Raw genomic sequence first — 18200 nt, 5'->3', positions numbered from 1 at the left:
TACATATAAAACACAGATACAGTTGACCAACTGATTAATAATACATTTGTTTAGCACATTCTTTTCACCACATCAGCTTCCTTCACATAGCAATAATCTAAAAGCATTTGATGAATGTCATACATTATGAACTTGAATACAAACTTCATAATGAATCGAATCAACCGAGAATATTTGTTGGCTCTATCCAATGAACTGGCCATTGATCCTGCAAGTTGGACCAATTTTTTGGTCTCTACCAAATATTCACTCTTACACTTTTGAACCTCAAGTTTCTGTGCTGGAGTCATGATGGGGATGGCACTATTGAAGTTAGAACTACTCCGTTCTAAGGAAACAGATTCAACTAATATCAGTGACGTTTGAGAACTTTGGACCTTGTGGAGCGTAGAACTTGAAAAGCTATTTCGATTGGATCTTTGCCCACCTCCACCACCAGACAATTGAGACCCAGCGGAATCACGATTCTTCTTAGCTTTGGAATAAAGTTTGGTTTTCGAAAGTAAATTAGACAAAGCCTGTTGTCGTTTAGTGTCTTCCTCTTCTTCCATTGGTTCAGGACCAGTGGATACACCATTGTTATGAGCAGCATTACTGCTATTATTACTGCTGTTATTCAGTAGGAACGACAGTAACCTTCGTTTTCCGTTCAATATTTCCTTTGAGAATACTGAACTTCGTCTTCCATATTGATGATTCTCTGGAAGCAGAACATAATGAATGGTTCCATTGAGTTTATCTTCATCTCGTTCATTAAAGGAATAAACACTATTGGTTTGTCCGCCATTGCTTTGACTTCTCCAAGTACTTCCACCTGTGGACGATTTGGAGCTTATATTATCAAGACTATTATCAGTAAAACTATTACTGTTATTGGTATTACTGTCAAACGAACTTCTTTCAGGAATATCGTAAACTTTAAATGCCACCAATAATTTTTCAAAATACGCTAACGACACTTCATTCTCTGCACTTTGAGTGGCACCATCTTCTAATTCAGATTCAACCACTCGAATGATATCGGATAAAAGGGTCACTTTAACCTTGGAATTCTTCACGCCAACTTCAGGTCTGTACCATGCTTCTCTGGGAAACATGATATTTGATCCAATAATCGGTACATATAGATTATGACTACTATCATTCCTGCTGTGATCATTGTGTAGTATATCTGTAGGATCAACAGATCCAAAAACCTGTTCAATACACGCGTAAACCTTGTGGAATTGATCAACAGACACAGGAATATCCAATGAAAGTCTTTGGAACCCCTTCTCCATTCCTGGGTCAAATTGCCCAACCATAACAATAATTATTTGTGTACTATCACAAGATGATGGATGGAGTTATTATTGCTGATTGGCTTAAAGCCTTTTGGTCAGGTTCTACTCCGGTTTCAACCCCACTGGATGATTTCCGGCTCCGCTTCAAAGTGTCGTGCTAGAAAGAACTCCGTTAAGGAAGAATAGTAATGTAATTGATGATATGGGGTGTAAGGCTTTTTGAACTGAAACAATAAACAGAATGGGGCAGCGCGACACTGGACACAAATGTCGTGGGACGTTGAGCGGTGCAGTACGCGTTTATTGTAGGATTGCGGGATCTCGCCAAAATGTCGCGATGAATATCAATACAGGGGCTTCATTCTTAAGTGAAGCAGGTACTGCGTCTACATTTGCCTATTAAAGTAATACGTGTCCAGTGAGCATGGAGTCGAAATTATTTAAGGAACAGGTCTGGACCGTTGGGCTCAATTAAAGCATTATTGCTTTATGACTCTTGGGAAACATATATTTACATACTGTTTACTACTTCCTTTTATCCGCCATGCTCCATTCAGATAAGGCCCGATTCAGGCTTGAAATGACCATTAACCAATTATCTAATATCCCCCAATTAAGTGGTAAGTGCGGTTTAGAATTAAGAATAGGTGATAAACGAGGATTCTCCTTAACCCGGAACAAAACGACTGTGAATTCAGATCTGTCTAATGGCAACGGTCCATCTGCTACAATTAGTTCATCATCATCACCTTCCGGAGTATCTGTTTCTACGGGACTCCGGAAGATCCATAACTTCAAATGTGCTTTCAACTGTAAAGTGACATGTAACTTGAAGTTCCCCGTTAAGAAGTCAGAGAATCTTATTGGTAGCAAACATGCCTATTTCACAGTGTACACTCGGACATCTCCGGTACCCAACAGCAAGCAATCGGAGCTGCTGATGCTGCGGTCGTCACAATCATATAATCATCTTCATTATGACACATTGGGGAAAGTAGACATTAATCTTTCGGAGTATCTTAACTTCCGAGAACCCAAGACGTCCAAATACTTGCTACGAGATTCCAAGGTTAATTCCATTCTTAGTGTGACTGTTCTGTTGAAGGAGATCCCTCCGGATGTTGAGTTTCATACCAATCTTCAGGTTGAGGATTTGTCCAATCTGACTGGTTCACCCACAACGGCAACAACAACAACTACTACAACCAGTAGTTCCTTAGGAGCGAAGAAGGCTCTGGCGTCTCCAACGTTTAACGTTCCGGTATTTGAGCGGAAGAATGTATTCTCCGGCTTCAATGAAGTTCTTACTGGAGGAGGCGATACCCATAGTAGTCAATCTGGAGGCAATGGAACCACCCATAGTGATGGCTCAGTTCAAAAGAATACAACAAAAACTACCACTGCTGCTCCTGTTTCTGCTGCTAACAATAGTATTGAACAACCGTTGATAATGGATACATTGGTTAGTACTTTATATAAGAGGGTATTGGAAAGTACTTGGGACCCTGAGCTTCATACACTATTGAATTATCCTCCAGAACAATGTATCAATGATATCTTTGAGAGTCCCGATAGTTTCAAAGAAGGCTGGAACGAACGGTTATCTCAGAAGTTTGGCGTTAAACCTGGTGATAATGATGATGAAGATGATTCACATCGGAATTTGAATGGGTTAATCAATGAAATATCATATCGTGAAGATTTAAAGAGCTGGGGTTAATTATAGAGCTAATTATGGAAGTAATTATGGAACTAGTTATGTACTTTCGATTAGCTTGTGATTTGGTTTATCACTAACATGTGGAAGTAGATCTTTCATTAGCCTCAGAAGAGTTTTAGCAATGTTGTCAACCTTATCTCTATACTCCTTTTCAGGGTCGTCCAGATCATCATGAGTATGGTCTTGTTGTTCGTTTCTTAGAGGTGAACTGACATAACATATGGTTTGACACATTTGACATGAATGATCAGGGATTAACTCGTTCTTCTTTTGTTTGCATTTCCAGCACATGGACGATCTGGTATTGCTCATGCCTCTGAATAGACCTCTTTTGATGATCGGCGGCAGATCTAAATCGGCAAATAAGAGATTAGAATTAGAACCACTAGAACTTTTAGCATCCATCGGAACATATTCCATTGATGTTAAAGTTGATTGAGATGAGTAGAAGATATTAAGACGTTAGTGTGTGATAGTAAGACGATAGTGTGTGATAGTAAGAAGTGTGTGATAGAAGAAGTGCTTTGATACCTTTTGCACCCATTAACAAAATACGGTGAATATACATTATGCGAATGCTCAAATATACGTCGCTGTACTGAAATTTACACCGGCGAATTGTATTATAAATTGTATATACTACCCTGTCAATGCACGTATCATACACTAGAGTACCTTACAACTCTACCCATACTACTACATTCTATTATACCCCAATAATATATTAATATATAATACATAAACCTATTGTGATTGTGGTACTCCACGATGGAAGTTCCCTGATTGGTTCCTACGTCCACTATTATTACCACCACCATTATTATTACTATGACTGCTGTTATTGTTGCTATTGTTATTGTTATTGCTATTGTATCCACCTCTGCCCTGGCTTTGTCTTCTTTCTCGAGTATCTCTAAAGTTGGGTCTTCTCTTATTAAAGTTCCGGTTCCGTTGCTCTTGGTTGAGTTGCTGTTGTTCCTTAGCATAATCCATGATCTCATCTGGAATTCTCATAAACTTGATATGGTTCCCTCTAACGTAAATCTCCGGGATCTGAAGGAACTTGTTGCCCAGAGAACTGGTTTGTACGACATTGCTTAATGTCATGTTCATCCACGAATCACAGTTGACCAAATCTCCATTCAAGGTCTCTCCATTTTTCAACTCAATCAAAATCTGCTTGGTCTTCGCAGACATCAACAAATATAAAGGCAACTGCTTTTGGTTAGTAATTATTCAGTGGCCAGTAATTATGAGTCGTCACATTTTTAACATACCATTATCACTAGTCGTATTATTGATATATAGTTCTTTGGCTTATATCTTTAATTTCTGAAAGTTTTTTTTTTCGTTGTGATTTCAACATTCAGTTTAGCCCAAATGGGTATTGTCTGTTGCTTATGTAATAATGCAACTATATTCACTATATTTGGCAATTTCTCCTATTTCCTACAATAGTAATTTAATATGATAATAATAGCATTATGTATGTAAAAACGAGTAATCAAGCTCGTCTAAGTGAATTGAACCAACAGAAATTATAAAATGAAAATCTTGTTTTCTTTTTCTAAGTCATTTTTTAACAAAGTTATTATTCTTCAGGTGGAGGAATGCTATTGCCTCTTAATGTCAAGGGATACCCTGAGTCTTCTCCATCTTCATCCTCATTATCACCATTTTGACCAAGACCTAACCTGAATCCAATGTAATCTTCAGTGTTCAAACTCTCTTGAGCTTCTTGTAATGAACCCAAATCACCAGGAGTCATCAACCCTTTGTTACGAGGAGATCCAGGAACTGATAAAGGTCTAGTCAATTTAAGAGCTTCCAGATTATTGAATGGATTGGATCCATTCTTAAATTTATCTGGATATGATCTCTTCAAAGCCAATTGACGAGCCTTAATGTATTCCAATCCCATACGTTTCCAATCCAACAAATCAGAAAGACGTTCTGTTCTGTTACGTTGATTGATACGTTGTCTTCTGGTTTTTTGAGCAAAATCAAACATAAAGTCACACAATTGATTGATAGATTCATCAACAGCCTTCATTCTTCTATCAACGATGTAAATACCATAATCATTGGTGTTTTCAATCAAATCTTCCATATAACATCCAAATCCTGATAAATTGGTAGTAATAGATGGAACACCCATAACAGTACATTCAGCAGGTGTGTAACCCCATGGTTCATAATATGAAGGAAAAACACCCAAATGACAACCTCTAACAAATTCGTCATAATCAAGGGATAAGATTGGATTGTTAGCATTCAAGAATTCAGGATGGAAAATAATTTTAACTCTATCTTCTGGGGTGTTGAACAATCTAACACGACGGATTTGGTTCAAGATAGGATCGGTGTTATCATCCGCCATGTTATGGGTAACGATTGGAGGTAACCCATCTCTCTTTAAGGCAAAGATTCTTCTCTTCAACAAGACTCTGTCTGCTGGCTTAATCAATTCATCAATGGAGGGCACTTCATTTGAACCTGGTGCATGTTGTGTATTGGGGAAACGAGCACAATACTCAAATAAACGTTCACCAACCTTCTTTTGAACTTCACCAATGGTGTTTTCTAATTGTTTGACAACAGCTTGACCCTTCAAAGTTTCCACAGTATAAGAATGAGTTTTACCTGGCATAATGATAAAGGCCACAACCGTCATTTTAGAACCAGCTTCCTTCAAACGATGATTCAAACGAGCTAAGGATTCAATAAAGAAATCACAACCCTTATTACGGAATTCATATCTACCTGCAATGAAAAAGTACAAGGTATTATCCAAATCAAAGTCATAATGACCATAGAAATGACCTTTAACAAATTCATTAATCTTAGCTTTCTTAATAGCATGCAAATTTTGGAATTCATGAACTGCTTGGAACTTAACAACGTTCAACCCATTGGGTAAGACACCATCAGGTTTTCTCTTTAACAAATGTTCGGATTCATAAGCAGTGATTTGAGAAACAGTGGTGAAAACATCAGCAGAATGAGTAGCTGATCTTTCAATACAGTACCGATGATAAATTCCTCTTTTACCTGCTTCAGCATCAACATCGAAATTCGACAAGTTATTATAGAAATCGGTGGACCCAGCACACAAGTATCTTCCCAATAACGTAGCATGAGTAGTGAAAACGGTGGAGACATCAATTCTACGCTTCCGACACAAAGGTAAGGCAACACCAGCCAACCATTCATGACAATGACAAATCACCGCTCTTTCTTGGTCATGATAAGTCAATTCTCCAAGAAACCAAGCCACCAAATAACCCAAAAGAATGGCTTCATTAGTTTCTTGATCATGATCAGGAGTGGGGATTCCGGCAATGTTCCACATATCCAGTTTCCAATCATTCAAGTTATATGCAGCAGACCAGATATCAAACAAAAGAACTCTTGGGGCTCCTTCAATCAACCATCTACCATATAACCAACGGATTCCTCTTTCACTCATTTGATCCAAGGCAGCTTTGATTTTAGGGTCTTTCACAGGTAATTCTTCCACTTCAATGGCAGCAGATTCATCATGTAAGGGACCAATTAAAGTATACCGTTCTTTATATTCGGCCACGGTGATAGGAGCTTTGGATTTCAACACTGAATAGATCCCTCCCACTTTGTGGGCAACCTCAGTGGCCACCTCGAAGAGTAAGTGGTTTTTGATGTCTCTGGTCATAGTAACAAAAGTATGCTCCTCCAGTTGGTGGTGTCTTTCACTCTTAGAAAAAACCCAAGGGGGGATTGGAGGGGTATTTATAGCGAATTTTCGCGCGGGGGTTGGACGTTTGGACAATTTATACTCATACAATTGTGGAGAGATCCTACTACAGTATATTACAGTATAGGAGTAGAATTCAGTATGAGTTTTAGACTCTACTGCACTCTAAGAAAGTAAAGTAATATATAGTGAAGCATAAGATAGTATAGGACAGTATGAGTTACTATAGTGTAGTCCAATTATAGACTACTGTGTTATACTATAATGGTTTAGTATATCGTTTCGGTGAGCTCCCCCAATACCATACTGCATATTGCCCATCCGCTATATAGACCACAGTCATATCAATTGTCATCAATCCTAGCTATACACTATGCTCTTGTCTGATGTAATCTTTCTTTGTCCGCTCCATTCCCCCTAGCGCACCAACAAACCAACTTTTAGGGCCGTACTGTATACCATTGTGGTCAATGCTGGTTTTCGCTGTTCGTCGTCGCTGGGTCGTGGGTGTCGTCAGGAGACTCCTGCATTACCCCACCATTCTGCATGCCGGTTTCAACGAACGGCTATAAAGCGGTATCCACTTCTCCGATACCATCTTTGCAAAAGTCCCTTTATCATTATATAACTGTCACTACATTATCGACACATTTCCACATACATACATATATATATATATGTGTGTGTATATGTGTGTATATGTGTGTATATGTGTGTATACATGTATGTCTGCTACTTCCAGTTGAATCGGAAAAGTAATACTTTACTGTCTTTACATATGTTTATTTAAACTTTTTTTCCGGTCGGGAACAATTTAAACGACTGAAGTACATACCCAAATTCCAATTTTGACAATCGTAGGGTTCAATTAAAGTACAGCAGCTATTTTGGTGATAGAAATAAAATTTTGATGTCATTCCCTTAAGTCCTCGCTGTTAGCAACCAATATTCTATTTCTTAATCAAGTAGTCTCATTCGTACCAGCGCGGGGTCCCTAGTCCAACATTAGACCCCGCCATCTCTTATTGATGTTCCCTTACACCGGATTAACTCACCACACCAACCTTCCGGCTCACCTACTTCCGCATTTATATCCACTTCCCCCACGCAATGGGTAATAAATGTGGGGTAAATGTGTCACAAAGCCTTATAGGCAAGTGTTCCCTGACCTTTGTGTCACATTCGCCTTTCTAAGCGCATAATTGCAAAATAGTACATCTACTCGTTACTATTCCGGAATATTTCGGTTAGATTGTTCCGAGCTTTTACGCAAACACACTATTATTCCATATAGTCTACTCTTAACTATAATTCTATAACAACGTACTTTCATTCACAATCCCCTTACGTATCAATATTGATGTCGTCATCATCACTGTCATCCTCACTTTCAGCAAATGGTTTTATTCCCGTCTTGGCCTCAGCACCAAACCATCCTTCAAATTCACTATCATTCGCACTTTCATCATCATCACCTTCTTCTTCTTCGTCATCTTCATCGACATCTTCCTCTTCTTCCTGTTGGTGTTGCGTGCTGCTTTCGCTGGCCTTGGTACTGGCACTTTGTAAAAATGTAGTTAAATAATTATTCTTCTCGTTAATAGAAACCAACTCCTTCCCAACTCTAGTCAACCATCTTTGAAGTAACTTGACATTACTGGAGAAAATAGCTTTATGCTGGTTAATGTATTTACCATGCCATTGGATCAAACTCTTAATCCAAACTAAACCGTATTCAAAATGATGGGTTTCCCGTTTCACTAATAACTCGCCCAAAAATCCAAACATCCGGTTTAAATAGACAACAGGGAACCCTTGAGCCACTAGTTCAATATCTGATAACGATATTGATTCCCACACACGTACCAAAACATTCCACTCATTCAAGCGGTGGGCCATAACAATAGCTTGCAAGTACTCTCTCTCTTGTAAAAGCTCACCAATCAGTTCGGGTGTAACATCAAGGTCTAAGTCATATGGATCAAAAATAACACTATCATCAACTCCATACAATAATAAACCTTCAGTAGAGGCACATGCAAATGATAAACTGGTAGGAGAATATGTGATGCTGTTGACTCTAATTTCTGGCCTAACATTTCTTTCATCCAAGCCTCCACGATGAGATCCGGGCAATGAATTATCAAGTCTGTTGATCCATTCTTCTTCTTCACCTTGACGGTCAATTAAATCAAGGCTTTCTCCACCTTGCCCTATACGAGATGAATTCAACAATTGTTGTGTCCCATTTATAGTCATGTTCAAAGAAACTGTGAATCTGCGTAATAATACTTGATTGGCCAAGTCATACATGGCAATTGTGTTATTTCGACCACCACAAATTAAACTTAACCCATCAAATGAATAACTAATGGTTGTGAAATTCTTTCCTCTTGCAGAATTCTTTGATTCAAAACGATCCTCCAAATAACGACCTTGTTGAATATCTCTCTTAACATCAATCATCCATTTTTCCTTTGTACTATCGATATCAAAACCCAATATTTGTCCATTTAATGTACTCACAGCCAATTCTTTACCATCAGGTCTAACAACAAGGCTAAGTACATCACTTTCAACACTGATGGGTTCGTTTCTAACTTGCTCACCACGGTTGAAAACATCCCATACTCTAACAGTTTGATCCCAGGAACTTGAAGCTAACACACCATTTTCAGCTCCAAAACTAACACATGAAATAGGCCCTTCGTGCCCTTGTAAACTATCCAAGAGCTGGCCAGTTTGAACCGACCAAACGTAAACTTCAAACAGATCTTGACTACCGGCCACAACAATTTCTCCACTAGGGTCGACAGCCACACAAGTGAATTGTACTCTTGTAGCTGCAGTAAGAACTCTAAAGTTACGGAACCGAATTAAATCCCATGCTCTAACTGTACCATCCAGAGAGCAACTGAATAACACATTACCCTTCTTAGAAAATACAAGATCAGTGACATTGGATGTATGTTCACTGAAAGTATAGAGACAAAACCCACTGGCAACATCCCATACCTTAATTTTACCATCATCACTAGCAGTCACTATTCTAGATCCATCTGGTGAGTAGACACATTTGTTCATGGTATCAAAATGCCCCTGTTGTCTCAAAATATATGATTCACTAATCCATTCATAAACCAAAAGTTGGCCCAAAGCACTCAGACCAAATGCAAGCCATTCCCCACTGGAATTAATGCTGACAGTGTCAATGCTGTTTTGTCCCATCGACAATTGTTGAATCAATTGGAAATCACTGCCTCCAACTGTAGAACCACTTGTACCAACATCATAAAGTCTGAAGGAACCATTAGTCAATCCAACAACAAGCAAATGACTGCCACTATGGAAACAACAACTTTGAACCTTTGCATCACTATGGAGGAAATCTTTACGGGTGATACGCCAACTCATGGGTTTAGATTGTTTTACCACTTCTGAGTTGCCATTATCCATTTCTTCATCACTATCACTATCACTTTCATCTTCGTCCTCTTCATCACCTGGCTTAACGGTGTATTCCCATTGGAATACAGCACCATCCTTACTAACAGTATAAATGACGTCTTGGGATTCATTGAAAAAGGCACCGACAACATAGTCACGGTGTCCTGCCATTGTGAATTGCACATCTCTTTCGGACAGATCAACACTCCATATTTTAGAGGTCATATCCTTACTTGTTGAAATAAAGAAACGGGAATCTTTTGACCAGTTAACAGAAATCACATCATTATAGTGACCACTGTATATGCGGTGTCGTATGAATGGTTGGAATTGTCTGTCTTGTTCTAATCCTGGAACTTTCCAAACTTGTATGAAACGGCCAGCAGCCACAGCAAAGTATTCTCCCAGAGGAGAGAACTTGATTTCTGTGACAGACTCGCCAAAATTAAAGTGATGAAGAACTTGTCTTGATACAAAATTCACCAAAATTGCTCGGCCATCAGTATCCACAGTCAACATCAAAGTTTCCTGAGAGTTTAATGCCACACATGCAATATTACGACGATGTTCATAGGAAAATGTGAATGAGGTGTTCTGCACCAAGTCAAAACAACTCACTCTGTTCCCAACGGGACTGATTAACCGTTGCCCATCGCTTGTGAAGATGAGTGTACCTTGTCTGTAAACTGTTCCTAGTAAGTTGGTGAACTTGAAATCAGACTTCATGATTATTTTTCACTCTCTAATTGTATCAATGACAGACAAAAAATAAAACACAATCGAATGCAAGCTTATACTCATTAACATCAAAGACCTTAACTGTGGTGGCAGATGAGCATCGCACAAAATTTTCGATCATATATTTTTGGTTCTCGGACGACCCCAACTTAATAGAACTTTAGTATACTAAATGAACATTATCATCATGGTAACCCAAAGTAGCTATCCCCAATAGATCATAGATAAAGCATAATAAAAATACAATGAGTGGGTTGTCTCTGCGTGTAATGAACATGAAGTTCATGCAGAAATCATCTTTAAACTCAAACAAGCTCTCCGATTTGGAGATCTCCAGAGAACAAGCGGCCAAAGCATCGGACAGTTCAGAGTGGACATCCAAGAGCAACGCAAATATAGTCAAGAGCATCAAGTCACTGCGACAAAATACCAAGGTGACTTCTATAGGATATGCATCGATTCAGAACTTTGGTTCTGGGGATTGCACAGAAGCCCTAGTACGTGGAAGACGGTCGTTTGTGCCAAAAGAACAACAACAATCATCATCAACAACAAATAGTCAACAAGAAGACAAGGTCAAACTCGATTTGAATAATTTGCGAGAGTCACTCGACGATGAAAAGGTATGTTACTGCAATTCTTAACCCCAAGTTGAACAATATTTTACTAACAAACATGTCCTCAGAAAGAAGCAAACTCGAAGAAGCGGAAACAAGTAGATCAGGGTGCAGATAAGAAACGTTCTAAACGTAATACCCAGCAGAAGTCTTATAGTAAGGGGACTCCGTAATTATCACCAAATGCAGAGCACTCTTTTGGAAGTTCGTCTTAGTATTTATTCAGTTATTTTTTCTTTTTGAGCTTCCCTGTAGCTTCGGTATTTATCTTAAGGGCAGAATCACTGGTGAAAGATCCTTTCAATACTGCTTCACGAGCACAAGAGTTAATATGTTTGAATCTATCAGGTCCAATATGAATACCTCCAAACCATCTGCTGACTACAACAATCAAGTTCCAAGCATTCATCATCTAGAAACTAAAGTTAGTATATTCTTGTTGATTGGATTAGCCATCGTTATGATAGGAGTTCGATCAATTGACTTGTAGCAGTGTGATATGCCTGTAATAAACCTCACATAGCAAGCTTGAATAAATGATACGCACCGTTAATAAATGTAAAAGACGACCTCCAGCAGCCGTTTCACCATCATCATCACAATCCTGATATTGTACACCATTCTCCCCCTTGATTCTCCAACTGGAGATATTATGAGCAGCTCTTGAAATCTTTTTATCTGTTACTAAATCATCAAGATATTCCTTTGCTTCCTCGACGGAATTTACCTCTCTGGCAAATGCTATAAAAGTAGATCCTCTATCTAGAATGGGTTCGGATTTGATCCACAATGCTGTAGGTTCATATACTTCAGTGGTCAATATCTCCATATGTTTAGATAATTTGCTTGCTTGAGCATCTATTTCACTTGTTCTATCGTTCAGTTCTGGTATTTGAGGACTGGTTTCTTTGCTTTGGTACACCTCCTCAACATTATACTTCTCTAAAAATACTTGCAATTCCTCAAATAGTTCGTACAATACTACCATTCCAGGTACGAAAAGCCTATCAATAACTTCATTAACATTCCTCTCAATGTATAAAGCATCCAGGTATTTTGCTTGATTATGACTAACTGCCTGAACACACCATGGTTTCAGGTCTGGATATTCAACAGGGAAACTTAATTGAATCACCAAATTCTCATGTTCAGGAATAATGCATTCATAAAGTTGCTCTGCCATTTCTCGGGTTGAATTGGGATATATGGCATTGATTGCGTCTATCTCATCTTTCAACTCCTCAACGGTCATTTTCCTATTGATCTGTGAGTCTTCTGAGGAAGATGCGAAAGAAACAATCCATTTTTAACTCTTTCAGCTCATTTCGCACGTACAGCTTTTCTGAATCTTCAAGGTGCACACTTGTACCAACTTTCTAGTAATAGGTTTTGACCAAGTTGGCATGCAAACCTTTCCTTGCTAACTTCGCCGAATATGGTTGCATCAAATCCATCAAAAATGGTGGTGCGTATTCATCAAAGCTAAAATCAAGGGCCTTATCCAATACCAAAGGAAAGGTTACTATGCTCGTTGATAACAACAACATGAACAAGAATAAAGTGGAACACAAGACAAAGTTCCAAAACACTTTGCGTCTTTCCCTTTTGGCTATTATGGGAGGCCTTAGTTGTTGATTAGGGTGGAGCCAAAATAACATGAGAGAATGCCAGGTATCAACATATGGAATCAAAATGATAGGAACCTGAATGAAAAATAGGGCATTTCCCAACGTGAAATCCAACGAGAACTCACTCATCTCCATTACTTTGCAAAGAAACTCTCGAGGTATTTGAGTAATAATATGACACCCAAGACCAGAAGTAAGCCATTTACCAGACCACCATGCTCTGTTCGAGCAATCGTGACTAAATTCTTTACTCAACAAAACTCTAAGGAAGATGAACAATAGATTCACCAAACAACATGCTAACAAGAAACCCAAGATTGTGGTTGAGAAGTCGTAGTTCTGCAAATAACAGAGGAGATGAAACCCAATGACATGAGACAACAACCCTAAGATTCTGCAAAAGAACGCAATAATAGAGGGATACCATGGGAATATGAGTGATATTATTGGACCAGTTATCATTGAAATGATCTGGAAAACCAATAATATGATAACATTGACAGCAATGGGTCCATATGCGACTATCAAGATTCTCAAGACAGAATTTGAAGGCATAGCTCCTCTGATTTCATTCTGTGAGTTAGCAAAAAGGTAAGCACATCCTACACCCAATATAATACTTGATTGAAGTGCTGCATCGGTAATGAATGCTAACATTCTAGAAACCCTAACATTGTGGGCCATATCTAAATCAATATTGGCAGTTCTTCTCTTTACTCCAACTTGTCTGGCTCGTCTCATTTTCGAAAACTGTGACCATGAGTTAAGTCTTGCTTTTGAGTTCCCACTAAAGATCCAAAATAGGAAGTGTTTGTAATCTTTCAAAAACTGATTGGGGGAATACTGATTGGGGTTGAAGATAAAAGGTGAAAGCAATAATCCAGCAGCAGTTGACCAGAAGTATATCAATGGTAATTTCCACATTACTAATGAACAAAAAAGTACTAGTACTCCGCAGAATACTCCAAAGTAAAGACTTTCGGTTGCATACCTCGAGTATAAAATAGAAAATGGTACTCTTACTGTTGCAAACCCACGTCCTGTTGCAATATATTTTGCTCCGCCTGAAGCAATATCTCCAGCAAGAGATTGTGCATATATGCGACATACAAACACTTCAAATGTCGGTGATAATGAAGCAAACTGTTTCCCAAGTCTTGAAATGGCTTTATAAAATCCCCTTTCGGTCAACTCTTGAACTGCAAGTGGAATAAAAGCAATTGAGAATACAATAAGAATAGAGTAAATTGACCGTTCAAGCCATTGAACAATTGGAATGAGGTTGTAACAGCCTGGTGGTTTTCGGGGATCTGTTATTGGGCGGAATCTATCGTATTCACAAATAACTGACTCAGAAACCAAAGCTGATAAATTGACACCCACAAGTAAAAGCATACTAATAGAAAGTATGATGAATAAGTTGTTAATATGAAATCCAGGATGTGCATAATAGAACGAAAGAAAGCGGTCAAGGGGTAATTCACTGCTCAAGTAGAAGTATTCTCTTGATAGCATCTGTTCACCCATACCCGCTCCTATTTTGGTACAGAAGTTTAAAATTGAGCCAAATCCTAAATCTCTTCCCTTGCCGCATTGCATGTATTCGCAGTGTTTGATTCTTCCTCCACGAGTTATTGCATTAATTCCAGCATAGATATCTTCATTAAGATGCAATCCCTTTTGAGCTTTAGAACATCCACCCCTTGTGGTCATGAAGATCACGTTTAAGAAGTCGGGATGACCATAATGTAGTTTACCACCAACGTGTGCTAACGTTCTGGCAAAAAGGGTTCCAAATGTTTGCTCTTTCCCAGCTGCAACATCACCTAAGATACCGACATTTTCTGAAAATATATATTCTCGGGTGCCCACAATTGCAACAGGGTGAGAATAATCCGTCCCACTGTTATCTGGCCCAATTGGATCCAAGGGTAGTTGAACTTCTTCAAATTCATTCAAAACGCTTCTTATTTTCAAACATTCTTCGAGATAATTATCTTGATTTGCATCAATTAATTGAAGATATTCACCTCGAGTATAGATAATAGCCATATTTTGGTTGTCAGACTTACCGTCACCAAGAATTGGATTTCCTGGCAATCTGATTTTGTATTTTGGGTCTCGATCTCCTGTTTCAGACAACAGACATGTTCCGTCAATCAAAGAACTATAATATACCAATTCACTACTCTGAGGATCAATATCGTGATCTAAATAACAAATCTGGAGCTCTGGGTATGCTCTTAGGAGGAATTCTTTGTTCTCATTTTCATTAGAATCAAAATGTTTCATATTTTGCATGGATATAACGATTCGGAACTTTCTGAGAGCCATTACAGCAGCTTTCTCAAGACGTATATATTCGTCATCTTCATCTTCGTATTGTGGATTTTCAACGTCATAAAGAAGCTTTATTGCACGAGAATAGTTCATAAACCCAGCAACTGTTCGATACAAAGTTTGGGCTCTGAGGGAAGCCCAAATTCTAGTTCGAGTAATATATTCTGGGGTAGCAACTTTATATCCAACGCAATAGTAAGGTAAGTCTTGTTTATTATCAACCATTGAGTTTCCTGTGGAAGAAGTATCGGTTGCGAATTCTTCCGCTAATAGCTTTGTATCTTTCACGAAGCAGGACCACTCTAAGGGGTGTAACAGCTTTAAATATTCTAACAAGGTGATGTTGGAGTATTTCTCTTCTTCTCTTATGATTTCCTTCAAAGCAAGTATAATTTTTTCTCCGTAATGGGGAATTAATACACTAAAGGTGGGTGTTGAACTAGAGGAAGTCACACTGGGCATTGGTGTTGCTAAGGATTGGGCAAAGAACGTGATTCGACGTTGTGCTTCAGAAGGTTGTGTAAACAAACCAAAACTCAAGGATTGATCTTCATGAGAAACAAAGAAGTTGGGTTCTTTCAAGAATGCTTTGTCCTCACTCCCTTCGATTCTTATTTCTCTGTAGATCAAATTTTGAACGTGCTCGAGAGAAAGCAAATGTTCACGGTACATTGCAATGACAATTGAATTCCATATCTGAGAAACTGCTACCTTTGCTCGAATACTCTTCAGGTTCCCACAAATAATCTTTGAAAATATACGTTTAGGTAAAGCAGAGAAGATATTTCTCCAAGGTGTCCAAATGGACACTCCAATATAGAATGATCTGCAAACGGAGAAAACTGTGTTCCAAACAATGTACCAAAGATATGTGTCGAGAAAGAATAACACCAAATCCGTAATTAAGATTAGGAATAGCAATATCCATGCTTGATATTGACATAAAATAGCTCCGAATAGGTAATCACCTGTGCACTTGGAGATTTTGATCATCCCTAGTTCCCTTATTGGATCTCTAAGGGAGAGAGTTAAAAAGAAATAGGATTCAACAAACTTTGAAAAGAAAACACCGCACCACATTCCAACAGATGTTAATCTGCTGCTACCGTTTAACTTGTAAAAGTTTGAAACAAAGCTTTTATGTGAAAATGTTTCTCTTCTGTGATCAACGATATTAGAATTGAAAAGCTGTCCAGAGGGTGTAATAACTAAATATACCACTGTAATAATGGAAAAGACAAATTCGATAGTTGCAATGGTTAACTCCGTTGCTGTTTGCCGCTGATCGGATTCTGAAAGCAAATACCAAGTGGGTAGAGAATTTGCAGTTAACATTGTTGAGAGGAAAACAATTCTCTTCAAAACTGGTTTTGCACCAGGCCAAGTCCTAGGTACAAATATGAGTTCACAAATAACAGAGAACAACGTAAGAGCAGCAGCAATAGCACCACCAAGAGACATAATGGAGAGAATTGCTTTTGTTGTGGGTTTGTTGTTAAACGCTTGTCGATAATTTTTAGCATAGAGTGACGGAGCATTGAAACTTGTATAATACCAAAACATGGATATATGAATTATCCATATTCTGTTAAAATTGGAAATAACATGTAGCCAAGATCTCTTTTCATAAAAAGTCTTTCTAAAAGCTTTCTTCCATACTACTTTATTCAACTTTGAGTAACGTTCTCTTGGGGGGAAACTCATAAGTTTAGTATTATTTTCGCTGAGACAGATTCTTTCTAAACCTTTCCTATACCAGAACAATTGATTCATATCGTCATATCCAATAATATCCTTATGATCTTTGTTATTTCTCTGAGGAATCCCATTCACAGTGATATAGCATTGGTTATAGTAGAATTCATATAAAGGTTTGATAGTATGATCAAGAAAACTATTACTTAAGGGCTTTGATATACCCTCCTCTTTAATAAAGTAATAAGAATCACAGCAACATTTGAATATAAAACAAAGACATTCAGGCATGAACCTTATGTTTGCAGCTTCTCCCCAACACATAATATACAACGCTATGTGATTAGTGCATTCATGGACACCAATATTGGTCATGTTACTTACCCAATAAGCTTCTCGTTCCTCTAATGTTGTGTTACAAGATTTAGAAGAAGCAAACCCAATGTCATCATCAACATCAAGCATGGCACCAAAATACCATTTTCTAAAGTTGGCGTTAATTCCAGATACATAATCTGCATGGATCAGTTTCAAGGCGTGACTTGGACTCATACGAGAAGCTCTTGAATCAAGCAATCTCATCATCAAATCAAAGGAGTTCTTAACATTATCTTCTTGGAACCCAAATATTTCCATAAGATCTATGAAAATTGCCTCTATATCTTTCTTTGATATGGGGACTTCATTAGGAGGTCCCCAAGCAGGATATGGTTCATATTCCTTATTAAACATTTCATAGGCAGTGGCCTCAGCAAACTTATTTCCGGGAGCCCGGGTAGCATTGGCACCTTCATGGAGATGGCCCTCGGTGTAATTGATATCTGACCATCTGCTTGAGGTGACAAATGGTGTTTTGAAGCCACTTAATGGAACAACATTACTGCTCATAATTCCTTGGAGTACTGGTTGCAAAAAGGCACTTTTGTTAGTATACAGGTATGTCGTAATAACTACAATTCTCATTCTATCATCATACGTTTGGCTTCGCTATCTGAATCT

General features: G+C 38.3%; 8 protein-coding genes across 8 annotated transcripts; 1 reads left to right on the top strand and 7 right to left on the bottom strand.

Annotated features, from left to right (window-relative positions):
- Positions 1–50: 50 nt before the first annotated feature.
- KQ657_002741 (uncharacterized protein) lies at positions 51–1304 on the bottom strand (the record flags this gene model as incomplete). Its single annotated transcript, XM_043193491.1, has 1 exon — positions 51–1304. One exon carries the CDS (start codon positions 1302–1304, stop codon positions 51–53), a length of 1254 nt encoding a protein of 417 aa, XP_043047328.1.
- Positions 1305–1827: 523 nt separating this feature from the next.
- On the top strand, positions 1828–3003 carry KQ657_002740 (uncharacterized protein; the record flags this gene model as incomplete). Its single annotated transcript, XM_043193490.1, has 1 exon — positions 1828–3003. The coding sequence occupies one exon, from the start codon at positions 1828–1830 to the stop codon at positions 3001–3003; it is 1176 nt and encodes a 391-aa protein (XP_043047327.1).
- A 36-nt stretch (positions 3004–3039) lies between these two features.
- On the bottom strand, positions 3040–3423 carry KQ657_002739 (uncharacterized protein; the record flags this gene model as incomplete). Its single annotated transcript, XM_043193489.1, has 1 exon — positions 3040–3423. The coding sequence occupies one exon, from the start codon at positions 3421–3423 to the stop codon at positions 3040–3042; it is 384 nt and encodes a 127-aa protein (XP_043047326.1).
- A 324-nt stretch (positions 3424–3747) lies between these two features.
- Positions 3748–4200, bottom strand: LSM4 (U6 snRNA complex subunit; the record flags this gene model as incomplete). Its single annotated transcript, XM_043193488.1, has 1 exon — positions 3748–4200. The coding sequence occupies one exon, from the start codon at positions 4198–4200 to the stop codon at positions 3748–3750; it is 453 nt and encodes a 150-aa protein (XP_043047325.1).
- Positions 4201–4594: 394 nt separating this feature from the next.
- Positions 4595–6694, bottom strand: GSY1 (glycogen (starch) synthase; the record flags this gene model as incomplete). The annotated part of the gene is made up of 1 exon (XM_043193487.1): positions 4595–6694. The coding sequence occupies one exon, from the start codon at positions 6692–6694 to the stop codon at positions 4595–4597; it is 2100 nt and encodes a 699-aa protein (XP_043047324.1).
- Positions 6695–8080: 1386 nt separating this feature from the next.
- PWP2 (snoRNA-binding rRNA-processing protein) lies at positions 8081–10909 on the bottom strand (the record flags this gene model as incomplete). The annotated part of the gene is made up of 2 exons (XM_043193486.1): positions 8081–10862; positions 10905–10909. 2 exons carry the CDS (start codon positions 10907–10909, stop codon positions 8081–8083), a joined length of 2787 nt encoding a protein of 928 aa, XP_043047323.1.
- An 855-nt stretch (positions 10910–11764) lies between these two features.
- Positions 11765–12721, bottom strand: YIH1 (uncharacterized protein; the record flags this gene model as incomplete). The annotated part of the gene is made up of 2 exons (XM_043193485.1): positions 11765–11950; positions 12053–12721. 2 exons carry the CDS (start codon positions 12719–12721, stop codon positions 11765–11767), a joined length of 855 nt encoding a protein of 284 aa, XP_043047322.1.
- A 193-nt stretch (positions 12722–12914) lies between these two features.
- GSL2 (Gsl2p) lies at positions 12915–18089 on the bottom strand (the record flags this gene model as incomplete). The annotated part of the gene is made up of 1 exon (XM_043193484.1): positions 12915–18089. One exon carries the CDS (start codon positions 18087–18089, stop codon positions 12915–12917), a length of 5175 nt encoding a protein of 1724 aa, XP_043047321.1.
- Between the last annotated feature and the right edge of the window lie 111 nt (positions 18090–18200).

This window comes from Scheffersomyces spartinae (genome assembly GCF_019049425.1).
Source record: "Scheffersomyces spartinae strain ARV_011 chromosome Unknown scaffold_23, whole genome shotgun sequence".
NCBI classification, from domain to species: Eukaryota; Fungi; Ascomycota; class Pichiomycetes; order Serinales; family Debaryomycetaceae; genus Lizanozyma; species Lizanozyma spartinae.
Note: the sequence above shows the minus strand (reverse complement) of the source record. Positions and strands in the feature narration are given on the sequence as shown.